Raw genomic sequence first — 13,170 nt, forward strand, 5'->3', positions numbered from 1 at the left:
TTGAATCAGACAGTTTAGAAAACTTTTAATATAATTATAATTACTCATGTACAACATTTGTATATTAAACACAATAATAATAACTATATATAAACGTTTCAGTTTCACCAAAATAAGGGTACATGTAGTATATAATACATGTATGTCGTAGCTAGCTATCCTCTGTCATGCAATGTGCAGAAAACATATATGCATAGCTAACTTTATAGGTGACAATATACACCTGCAGTATACATGGCTGATGCACTACTACAAAGAAGATTATTCTTCGTTCTGCCGGCAGTAGTGCTATAGTTAGTACCCAGGAGTTTTGTCGACAGCTTACTGACAAAGAGTAGCTACAACTGATAAGATAAAGATTTTTATGACTTTACTTCAGTGCAGGTGCATAAGCAATTGCAACTTCAATAAGTTAATTGTGATAATTGACAGGCAGTGGTCTTTGCCTTTTAGAATGCACTGTCATGCAGGTTTGCTTTTGTCTGAAACATTTTAATTTATTCAAGTTAGAACCAAAAGTTCAAGAAATTTTCCTTCATATAGTTTTGGGTTTTTGAAGCAAAAATTCTCATGGTTTTGATTTCTGAGTTTTAGGTTTAGCTTTAGCTGGAACGACAACACCTTATAATTTTGATTTAGCAGTGTACGTAGCTCAGTACATAGAACTAAAAATAAATACTCCAAGCATGTACTAAAAGTACTAAGTTTATTTCTAGAACTAAAACAACACTGGACTATTCCTGGCAGAGATGTAGGCAGGTATATCATCTGTATAATACAAGCTGACTAACCACTAGCTATAAGCTCCGCAGCTGGTTGTACAGCATGCACTAGGTAGCCGGCTAGAAATGGATGCATGCATATGCCATTATGCATGCACTAACTTTATAGAGCACTCTATATACTGCTCATATAAATCTCCCAATGTCAAAGCCATATTAAGTATTAAAGGTGACTATCTGTAATCAGCATTATAATTATTCCGCACGCGACCACGCCCACACACACTGGTCGTATTCTAATTGATTAAATCGTGAGTGAGTGGTTGCACTTTCTCGAGCACTTTCTGACTTTTCTCGCACCTTTCTTCACCGCCATGACCGCAAACGACGAGAAAGTACTGTCAGAGTTTCCGTTCCCTACTCTGCGACAGCTGTGTGTGGAGAGGATAGTTCATGACATCGAACATATCGTGGAGGGGATGGACTTCGATGAACTTGCGAATCCACGAAACTCGTACATTTTGGGACCGTTCTCCTGTCTAGGTATGACCACTGGATATAAACAAACTATTGTGTAGTTTGTCAATTATTTCGTCTGCTCTGTGTGTCTGTCTGCATTTGTCTTTGTGTAGTGTGTGTTGTGTGTAGCTATATACTTACCATGTCTTCATGAAAAAGACTTAATTTAAGCCATGCACAGCGCTACTCAAGGGGTTGTCACTCCAATAGGCACTGTAAACGATCTGTGACTGTGATCAAAGCTGGTCAAGATCGATTTTCTACTTTGAGCATTGACTATTTACCGAAACCATTGACCTGGTTTTGCTATATTTTCATGCACTACTTGCTTGCACAGCTTTGAACATGTACAATCAGCCTTGTTCATTGACATTTCACTTTGACTGTGGTTGCAGATTGTAGGCAATGTACCTCCTTGACTACTGGAACTAAACCATGGAAGTTTTCACATATTGGTAGCTTTCATTGGTGGTCATGAAAATGTACTAAAATACCATGGAAACCTCCAATGAAATGCAACTATAGTGCATAATACATAGTCCGTTCCTTGTGGTATCTATCACATATCATGGGTTATTAGGACATTTATTACAAGGCCCCAAAATTCCTGGGCCAATACTAAATGTATGGAGTTACACCGGGCCATTTTGATGCACCAAAATTTCCATGAGTTGTTCTAGCATCATCATACTTGTAGAGAATTGCTTTACACGTACCACATCCAGAGAATCACCAAACAGACATGAGGTAGGAATAAATAGTTTATAATATATTACAGTAGTTTGGACCAAACTATTGTTGTGAACAAGACTAGCTATAGTCCCATCACAAGCAGTGTAGTACTGCATTACTGACACAACTATGGTACATGTTTGACTTGCAAAATGCTCTTGTCATATTGCTCAAGTGAACATTCTAATATCTGTCAAAAAAAATAGAATTTAAGAAATTCATATAATTATTATGTGTACTTACGTACATTACAGATCCAGATAGCATTAGACGAATATGGAAGTATTTGCTGGAGATCAACAAAATTAGTAAAGCATGGTTGTCCCTTCTCATTGTACCCCACCTGAGAGTGTGTATCCTACCATCTTCTTTATCAACATCACTAAGACTGGTTCATACCAGATGCCATGTAAGTTACAAGTGAAAGGGATATCATAGATTCATTACAGAGTTATTAGTAACCAAAGGAACCAGTAGTAACCAGACTGGTAGCCCCCACATTAATTAGTGTAACCATAGTTTATCACATCTGGTGTACTCTTATGGCTATATACATACTCTTCTAGTTGATTTTTAAATACCGATACTATAATGGATGTACACATTAAAATGCTAACTTGTGAATACTATAAAATTGACCTGTGTCATGTATAGTGTATATATGTATGTGACGTGTATTGCTTGTATGCCAGAATTTCATTGTTATAATTACCAAAGGTTGTATATTTTATCATGATAAAGCACTTAAATATTTCATACCGCTAATCAATTCTAGCAGGAGTGGTTTTAAGTACTTGATCCCAGGGACTTATATAAGAATTCCTGCTTCCAGTACCCACTGTATGTACTTTAGCTTGCCAAGAATTTGACTGCAATGTCATGCTACAGAGCTATAGTCGTGTAAGATATGAAAGATTTAGTAATGATGCTAAAAGGGTCACCATGTGGCAGTAGACATGCAGGAGCTGTTTGGCTCCCATTTCAAATGTAATAATGTTCTGTAGTATTCAGTCATGTAACTTCTCTAATAGAACATACAATAATGCCAGCAGTGCTTTTAATTGGCATTTTAATACCATAGATAGTGAAATTTTAGATGTACTTTTAGTTAACTGAGAGCTAGCTAGATAAAAAAATTATTATAGTGAGTCAATTACAGTGGAACCTCAATTATCCGAACACCAATTAACCAAACACTCGATTATCCGAACACCAAAGTGACCGCTCAATTAGAGTATTTTGCCAACAAGCGTATGCTTTATTAGAGTAGTTGAGCAAAGCTCTATATAAATGTATGGATGTTCGATTTTATGTACTGTTCGATTATATAAACACCCTTTCCCACCAATTAGTTCGGATAATCGAGGTTCCACTGTAAATGACCTAACAAGGGGAAAGGCTATTCATATACCGTATAGTAAAAAACTTTGACGAATTTGGCAAATAGCATTCAATTTGCCAAAATTTTTCACCAATTATTTTAGATGATCACACGAGCACATTGAGTAACTAGAACTTGAGATGAAGGTTAGCTCGTACCACCACGCAATAAAGATCGAGCTGACTTCGGAGATCTTCCTAGGAATGTGTCCCACAGTTGTAAGCACTCCTTGGCATAGCATTTCCAACCGGCTTCCCATTTGCACGTCAGCTAGTTCATCGTCTTGCGATGGATTTGGCCAAATACTTTGATATACGTGATAACCTCTGCTACTGGAGTTCACTGAAAAAGTAAATACGGTCACTCTCGGCATCGCAGGAGATAGCGAAGCATGCCTTTGTTAGCATGTCCAGGGGTTAATCTAGGGGGGCGGGAGGGAGCACAGGCCCCCCCTAGGTTTATACTTAAAGCCTTGAGAAATGGAAAGGTTTAATTGATTCCAAAGTTGTATAATCGAATGGTCAATATTCAATGGCATCACAGTAAAATGTCACCAAAATTGAGTATATTTACACCTAAATTTTCAAAATTTTCCTGGGAGAGCATGCCCCCAGACCCCCCTAGAATCCAAAGCGACTTACTTCGCCCCCTCTAGGTTAATATTCTGGGTTTCTGCCAATTTTTCAACAGAAGAGTTTCGTCACACTTTTTTACCGCCAAAGTTTTTTACTATACGGTAATAGAAGAGTACACACAGTCAAATGTTGATCGTGTAGGTCAGTTCAATCACGCGAAATGTTTAAAGGTAGCGTATTTGTGTAATTATTCTTTAGTAGAGCATATACCATATTTACTTGGTTAAATGCCACATCTTCAATAGTAACCACACTCTATGGTGCAACTTGAAATTAAAGAACTTTAACATTGTTTTTGAGCCTTGAGTGGTGGTGGTAAAATTTGAATAGTTGCCGCATCGAATTTTAGAACTAAGGTAATAAACACTGCGGTGTTTAACCAAGTAAATACGGTATACACATATTCGAATAGTTTGCACACCACTTAATTGAACTACTCTAATTGAGCAATGCTGTTCTCCGGTACTTGATAATTCAGTTAATTGATATTTACTTAATTGGCTATATCAAGAGTTCATAAGCGCCACCTTCTAAGCTCCTGATTATATTGGTGAAGTGAATTAGGCAACAATGCATATCTTTTCTGTTCTTTATATTCAATTTTTGCTTTGCTCTTGTCAGGACATATGTGACAGGATCTACGAAAACCCGACACAATTGTGCAAGCCTAAATTTACAGTATAAAGCATTGAATGCATTGGGTGAAATACTTGCGTATTATTGAAAAATTCCGTAAATTGTTTGAACACCTCTTTCTTAGTGAAGGAAAGGACTAACAATAAAACCCTGGTTATCGTCTTATTCACCTGCTCAAGAAGAGTTGGAAAATCTTTGTTTCATTGCAATAGACTCAAGGATACAGAAGTTATGAGCGTTTGTTTACGTCATGTCGAAACGATCGTACACAATCGATTTTTCTTCACAAATTTTGCCTTTGTATGCAGTGAAGAAGGGTGAGTAAAGGAAAAACTTACCCAGTAATTGATTCCCCTGTTCATGGCGAACACAATGGTGAAAATTGTAGCTCTGTACCTCGATTCGTTGGTAAGTTACAACCATTTTTGTAGGTGCCTGTAATTTATTTCCCTACACTTGCTGTACAAATCGATTTTTCTGTTGTTGCTACTTTGTAGGGCTGTAACTCCTAAAGTTATTGACATATGAGGCTGAAACTTTGCTAGACGGTACACTTGGCTAAGTAGATTATAAATATTTAATAAACAGGAATTTGAAAAATGCGTGATTGTGTTGGGTTTTCACAGATCTGGTCACATATGATAGTATGTCATGTAGCCAAGGAAAGCCAATGTGTTTGGGCATGCAACAGCAAGTGTGTATTTTACAGGAACAAAGAAAATGCTATTTTTCATGCCTTTGTACCTCAGTAACGGTTAAACAGAAATAGCCTGTTTTTCTGCAAGAAAATCCCTCTGGGTGGGACATCTTCTGTTCCAAATCGGTGTTATTGAAATACACACCTTCAAAGTTCATCTGATTTTCTTCTGCTATTTTTAAACCAGGCACACGCCTGGTTTACTGAAATTGTTTTCGTAAAAGTGTGTGTGTGTGTGTGTGTGTGTGTGTGTGTGTGTGTGTGTGTGTGTGTGTGTGTGTGTGTGTGTGTGTGTGTGTGTGTGTGTGTGTGTGTGTGTGTGTGTGTGTGTGTGTGTGTGTGTGTGTGTGTGTGTGTGTGTGTGTGTGTGTGTGTGTGTGTGTGTGTGTGTGTGTACCTATGTTTGTCCATATGCACCCACGTGAGCAAAATCGTTAAAATAATGGTATAAGCAGCTTTTACATAAGAAGTAAAAGCGAAATGAAGTCTGTATTAAACTTCTGCACAGGTGAACTTTGCTCTGAGGTGGTTTCTTTTTGGGGGACTGAAATACGGGTGTGACAGCTTTCCTCAGACTTTGTAAATTACCTTCCCTTTGAGGTTGTCAGGCGTTTAACAACTGAAAAACAATGGCGCAGGCCTCATACACTACCAGGAATAGCCTATCGCTTCAAGTTGAAAGGGGGCATATCCCTTTAACCTTACATATGGGAACAAAAATCAGCTTTGAGGCTTTGTCGAGAGAATTTGTGGGAAAAAGCATGATATTCAAACCATAAAATAGTTTAGAAGATACTTCTGTGCGTAATATGTTGTTAAAAGCGGTTTGTTTAAAGGTCCACTGAAATGGAAAATTCACTTGCCATTTTATTGAATAAATAGGTTGATTATATCATGCAATGCACAAAAACACCTTTTTAATATTTCAATTATGTTGTTATACAAAGTTATTAAGCCAGAAAATCTAGTTATGTCACGCAAGACAAAGAACCGGAAGTACTGTTATTACACACTTTGCAATGGGAAAGGTAGATAAACAGTGAAGGTCTAACGTGCAGGTAGTAATGCCAAAGCTCTCCTTTTCAACTTCATAGTGTTCCAAGATTACTTGAACGTTCTGCTGGAAAACAATAGCAGAGTTGTTCTGTAGTTGCCTGTAGCAGCTTGGCCTGTGTGCTTCACACTATTGAAGCTCACACTTCATTATGCTTCACTGAAGTAAGATTAGTTTGATTTGTTTACAAAGCTGGGTTAGTAGTGCCATGAAGTAAACAACGGTATCTATATTATACTTTCCTGAGTCGCTTCTCCGCCTGGTAGGGATGATGTCTTGCCAGTGGTGCCATCGCAATTGTTTTTCCTCACGTTTCTCTACCTCCATCTGCTGTATTGGACGCTTCAGTGTATTCAAAACATCTTAAGAAATAAACTCGGACATGTTTCAACCACTGTACTGTTGATTTACAGTCCCTTTAACAGGTGTTCTTGAGTATTCTTCACCACAAGACCAGCGTAAATGTACTTACTGGCTTGTAACTGGTTGCAGTACAAGTTCTTACCATGTTTTAAGTTGTTAGGCAGATATGACATGAAACTAAATTGAATCTAGCTGTACAATGTACGCTTTCTATCGCTTCAATGGCACACGTGTACTGAAGTTTCTTTGTCTGATGCGTTATGATGTAACATAATTGACATACCACAATACACTAAAATATGTTATATCTACTAAACAAAACAAAATCTGACTAAATTACATGCACCAATCTATCCCACTAGTAGCAAGGATTGATAATAGCCAAAGTGCATTTTACCATTTCAGTGGACCTTTAACAAGCACTGCATAGCAATGCAATTGAACGAATTACAAAAATTTCATGAATTACGAAAAATTCATGAATTACAAAATACGATAATTAGCTAATAATATTATTGCACAACCCAAAACTACCCTATTGGTTACAACAATAAAATAGGGTTAATTCATAGTAGAATATACTATCTATGGTTTATTCCAGATGAGTTAGCTAGCTGCATGGTGCCTGGTTTTAGAAGTACCACAACATCAACTTGTTTTTTTTTTTGTTTTTTTTGCATACATGCAAAAGTCTCCATAACTTGCACAAACCTTGTTAGATTCTTTTCAAATTTGGAAGGGTTTAAAGCAGCATATTATAGCACTTTTATCGTCCAATTTGTGTACAGATTGGTAGAAATGGAGCAAAGTTATGTGTGATTTTTTCAAAATTGCAAGTATGATTTTTTGTCATGCCTGTAGGATAAACTACTGACAGAAACAGCTTAAGAATCAGTATGAAGATTTACTAACCATAACATAGCACGGACCTTTTGTAATTTGAAAGTACTGAGAGTATTAGCTAAAGCAAAAACCAGACATGTGAAACAAGCATGATCGAGATATTCTAGCTAATAGTCACCAAGTAAAAAAGAAACAATGTCTAAATATATTGTTAGGGCTTGATTAATGGACCTCCACACCTATACACCCAAGGGTTTTACCACTTTGCCACTGCTGCCAGAATAAAATTTCATAGATCTGTCCATGGAAAATCTAGATTGTCTACAGTAATTCACTTTATTTTCGTGTAAAAATATTTTTGTATGTTTTATGTGAATGACTGCTCTATTAGAGTAGTTTGATCTTATGTAAAAATTTCGTACAAGTTTTTACATATGAAAATTATTTTACAATGAAAAAAAAGCTAATTACGGTATATGTATATTATAAGTGTTCAGAAAAAACGTGTGCTCTATTAGAGTAACTACTGCAATTTAACTAGACTACATACCAAACATGAACACAAGGGTCATGTGATTGAGATACTCTAATAGAGCAGTCAGCTTCACTGTAATTTGTTGTCACGCATGCCTACCAGCTAAATCAGTTATGCAAACTAGATGAATTAAATGCACATGTCAGGTTACTATCAAACCTTCCAGCAGTAATGTAATGGAAATCTGTTATGAGTTATAACGTGAAAACCAACCATACATGCACCAAGCACATTTCGAGATCCCTTTGTACATGTGACGTTTCAGCAACTAGCTAATATGTATACAAATAGTACTAAAATCTAGTTCTTCTGTTAACCTACAATATCCAGCATAGCTAGCTATACAAATAAGAAATGATACCTAATCCAAAACGTGTGGCCTTCTAAAATAGGCTAGTATGAACAGATATAATGGCTGCAATGATAAAATTGGCTGCCACCTTTGATACCACAGCTTTTCATACTAACCTGTTTTTAGAAGGCCACACCCTTTTTCACAGCTGGTCTGATTTGGAGATTATTGTAGCTCATTACTGATAAAATACGATACTGATGCCCTTGTGTAGTAAGTGTGAGGGTTGGATATTGACCAAATTGTTAATGGAACCGACTCCACCTACTGTTCAACTTTAAACAGGCTGTACTACCAGGTGTCCTACAAACCTTCAGCACTTGTGCTGTAAAGCCTTAATAAATAAGCAAATGTCCATTTGGTTCCACATGGGGTACTTTGAGATAATAAGTCACTCTCTAGAGTTCCTGTGGATATAACATATACTTGAAATTGATAAGGAGAAAACATCCTGACCGCCTGGCAGACTCCTGTAAGTGTTCAAGCATCAATCGGATGGCTGCAGGTTCTAGGCCTCCCAGGTCCAGTCATGAATTTTTTCTCCTTTCTCCACCTTTTCAAACACACTTTATGTAACAACTTTAAACAGGCTGTAGGACCAGGTGTCCTACAGACCTTCAGCACTTGTGCTGTAAAGCCTTAATAAAAGTAAATAAGTAGTAGACTTTAAAATTGCTCTTGGCAGGGCTTCATTTAAACGAGAGGTAGGAGCTTCCCCTTTTCCCCTTGACAAACTCTGATATTGAATAAAATCTTTGAATGAATGAAACATTTTGGCATATACAGTAGCTGAGAACTCTACCTGAGAATACATCAGAGCCAGTAAAAACCTGAGATTACTTCTGGTCGTTCTCAGGTACCTGAATATGACCAGAAACAATCTGAGAGTCTAAAATACAAGGAATTAAGGCATGCTACTAGACCCCTATGTGCTTATGCACACAGTGATCACACTGACCTTTAATTGTTGCACCATCATATCTCTCCTTACTCTCATAAAAGTTCATTTCTCTTTCCTTAGATGAAGGCTTGCTTAATAAAAGTCACTATCTGTGTGAGAGTAAAGTAGGTGAAATTGTGCATGTTGTAAAGAAAAAATACACAATTTTTAAAAAACCTATATACGTTAGGGCTGGAATGAAGGTCAAATATTAACCTCTGAGCTTCTTGCAAGAAAGCCACTGAAGCTTATTGATTATGTCAAGTTAGTAATTAATGATCAGTATATACCCATATGGTCTCACACTTTGTTGCAGCTGTAGTGCAGGCTCTAGTATACAAAAGTTACTGCTTAGACTGCAAATATACCATGATTTTGTCTATTTGCATACCTCCTTTTGACTGATTATACATGGCAGTATCCATGCATGGTCACGAAACCTTTGGAGGGGTATAACCACCTTTGAAGTTTACAAAACCTCCGAAGGTTTCAAAGCTTCCAAACCTTTATTCTAGCCCTATTTCATGTTCACTTGCTCATGGAGAGTTCGAATATTTTTGTTTTGTTCCTGTCGCCTAAAGAGTTTGCTTGATTCAAGCATTTGTTTACATGCAGTATGGTAGACGTAAGAAATGTTGTCATTTATTTCTTCACATATGTACAAGTGAATGCAGGGCTAAAACTATGATTTGCCAATTCATGTTAAGCCTGTAGTTTGTACAAATTCATTACTTACTGTCTATAGGGTATGTTCAAAATTCACCATAACAGTATGCGTCTCCCGCTTTTTAGAAACTAATAACTGATACGAGCCACTGTAATACCAAAAAATAGTAACTGTTCAGGAAACATGGTAGTTGTTTGATGTGTAATGTTAGTTGTCATTTTGTTCTCTTTCTCTATAGCAACTAACAAAGCTATCACTGTATCAGTCAGGACCTGCTACAATCTCTACCGAACTAGTGTGTCAAGTTATACAGCTAAATCTTGGGCTACAAAAGGTACACATGAATCATATCTTTGAGGGGAAAAGATGCATGGACAAAGTCATCTCTACTTTAGCTCATTGCTGTCCTGAATTAGCTGTTCTGGACATTCCCAACAATTCTATTAGTAAGCCCATGGTGCTGGAGGAGTTGTGTGGCTCTGTAGAAATCTGTGGATGTCGAGATTTAATAGAACTTAATCTTGAATTTGTAAACCTTGAGTGTTCAGAGTCTGTCATGATTAGTCTAATGAAAGGGCTAAAGAGTTTACAAATCCTTAACATATGTGGTACTTTTCTAAATATTCATAAAGTTTGGGAAATACTCCTAAAAGAAAGTATAGCACTAGATTTGACAGAACTAGATGTTTCTTGTCTCAATGTCACGGGAGATGTCTTCACACACATCGGCTTGTTACATCCTAACATACACAAACTCAATTGCCTGGACACATCATTCTTTGAAGGCATGAAACAAGATTTCAATTTTCCAAACATCCATGATCTAGCCATAGCCACTCCAAATGATGACCGGTCAATTTTAAGACTTAATGACATCATCACAAAGGTCGGAAACAATCTTACAAGACTTCACATAGGAAACTATTGTGGCTATCCAACTGTTACTTGGAACATCATTATTAAGAACTGTCCAAATTTAGAACACCTTGATCTGTTCTACTGCAGGATAAATACTCCTCCTGATGATCAAGTAACTCTTGTACTGAATGATCACTGTCCCAAGATGTCTGTATTGATACTCAATAGGACGGAGATTAAAATTAATAAAAGAACAGTTGTTGGCCATTATGGGACAATCTTGGGACCTTGTCAACAATTGAAGAAACTCCAAGCTCATGGTACTTCCATGGTAGAGGTTGACCTTATAACCATATTTAGTAATTTATGTATTAACAGAATTCAAATACTGGAGTTATCCCATACTGATGTTAGTACAGACTCAGTCATTCAAGTACTAGTGGTAGCACCTTGCTTGAAAAGAATCAACTTGTGTGGCTGTAAGAGGGTGGATAGTCAAGGTTATGCTGTTTTGAAATCTAGGGCATCTGAACCACGACGTGTACATCCACAAATTCTATGGGAATAATGCAACAAACAGTTTGCATGTTGGTGTACATTTTCCATACTTAGTGTGTATATATATGTGTATAACCTGTTACTTTTCTATACGTGTGTATGTCATATATAAGTTATATAGAACATTGAGTTATTCTGGCTAATATTTAATTTGATGCTGTACAGCTGTAAATATTTGTGTACAATTAATTTAAGCACAATAAATAGCATATGCTTAAGTTGAAGGTACAGTATTGAAGAATGTACATAATGAATACAGTGGTAACGGCAATCATTTGTGTACAACAGTGATCTGAAAGTGATGTGGCCTGGTGTTCTAACTCCCCGAATTTATGCTTACAGTTTGCATGGAGACATGCGCTAGATTTTTAGCTACATATTTATGTAGGGTATCAGAGGATAACTGTGTAGTACTTTTTCCTGATCTGAAAAAATGTACATGTCTACATGAATCAAATACTGTAACTTGAAACATTGAAAATACTAACTTATCCCAGGAGTCATTAAAGGTATCATGCATCTTGATCGAGGTGGGGCTAAGTAGTAGCTCTTCCTTGGTGGATGAGGGGGGTGTCTATCTGTATAATGCTTACTGAAGATATTCACTGTTGTAGTCATTCAATTACCTTGTCAGTAAATTAATTATTTCCTGTGTTACCATAATATGGAAGGTTTTCTTTATACTTTGACTAAGAGTGTAGTTTCTCTGTTGCATGGATGCTTGTTATTGTTTAAACCACTACTGAAAATGTGGCTATATGCATGATGTTTTTTTGCTGTTCTGCAAAATTTTTCAATAGGGCTGCTGTGATCACTAACCTCAAGAATTCCACAAGTAAACCATTAGCCATTGCGTGCTAAAGTATGGTTTGCTGGGCTGGGAAGATAAAGGACACTAAGTTTAAACTCATAGAATTGTTTTTTAGTTGTACTACTTGTATAGCATTACTAAGAACACAATTTCCATTCAGAGATGGATCTCAGTCACCACAAACTGCTATCCATTATTTCCTATACTGAGTTCAACCATTGCTACATGCAAGTAGACCACACTCACTATTATATTTGTGAGCACACACCCACCATCTTGGCCTCAACAATCATCTCCCACCTAGAGTTCACTTCATTGGACCCACCTAAACACCAAGTTCTTTCAACCTCAAAAGAAGCCTTAAAAGTTGATTTGGGTCCACTAGTAACTATGAAGTCAACTCACGATCAATTCTCAAGAGGAGTCAGGCATGCCAAATAATTTACTTGCAACTGATGCAGTTATAGAACCAAGGTAGCTACAGGTTAACGAGTTCAATCCCAAACACCATCACAATCAATTAATTTGGAGCTCACCCAGTGGATGGAGATCATTTCACTTTACTGGAGATGATCTGTGGTTGGTACTATGTCAAGTTGAAGATGTCAATGTTTAGACAATCAAGTTCTGTGGTAGTACCAATAGAAGAACCTGCTACTTATGAGATGGAATGAAATCACTGGACCTCACAAGAGCCTGTAAATATTATGGGACTATCTCACTGCCTCTTTGCCTATAGTGGGCTATAAGATGTACATATTAATGTAATCAATGAGGCTAATTACCTCATTATTAATTTTAGACCAGTTTTAGTTATATGGTTGCCAGTTTTTGAGCAATAAGGTATTCTGTACAAATAAGCAAAAA

The 13,170-nt window shown here is 36.9% G+C and overlaps 1 protein-coding gene across 1 annotated transcript; it reads left to right on the forward strand.

The window, feature by feature from the left end:
- Positions 1 to 1,021: 1,021 nt before the first annotated feature.
- LOC136266867 (uncharacterized) lies at positions 1,022 to 11,711 on the forward strand. The gene is made up of 3 exons (XM_066061889.1): positions 1,022 to 1,265; positions 2,228 to 2,382; positions 10,315 to 11,711. The coding sequence occupies exons 1-3, from the start codon at positions 1,097 to 1,099 to the stop codon at positions 11,500 to 11,502; spliced, it is 1,512 nt and encodes a 503-aa protein (XP_065917961.1). The 5' UTR covers positions 1,022 to 1,096; the 3' UTR covers positions 11,503 to 11,711.
- The last annotated feature ends 1,459 nt before the right edge of the window (positions 11,712 to 13,170 follow it).

The sequence above is a fragment of the Dysidea avara genome, chromosome 9 (assembly GCF_963678975.1).
Source record: "Dysidea avara chromosome 9, odDysAvar1.4, whole genome shotgun sequence".
Classification (NCBI taxonomy): domain Eukaryota; kingdom Metazoa; phylum Porifera; class Demospongiae; order Dictyoceratida; family Dysideidae; genus Dysidea; species Dysidea avara.

Bases quoted from the DNA above. Each gene is read 5' to 3' on its own strand.
- LOC136266867 (XM_066061889.1), top strand. From the start codon at position 1,097: ATGACCGCAAACGACGAGAAAGTACTGTCAGAGTTTCCGTTCCCTACT. The intron at 1,266-2,227 runs GTATGACCACTG...CGTACATTACAG, and splicing joins GGGACCGTTCTCCTGTCTAG to ATCCAGATAGCATTAGACGA. The intron at 2,383-10,314 runs GTAAGTTACAAG...CTTTCTCTATAG, and splicing joins TGGTTCATACCAGATGCCAT to CAACTAACAAAGCTATCACT.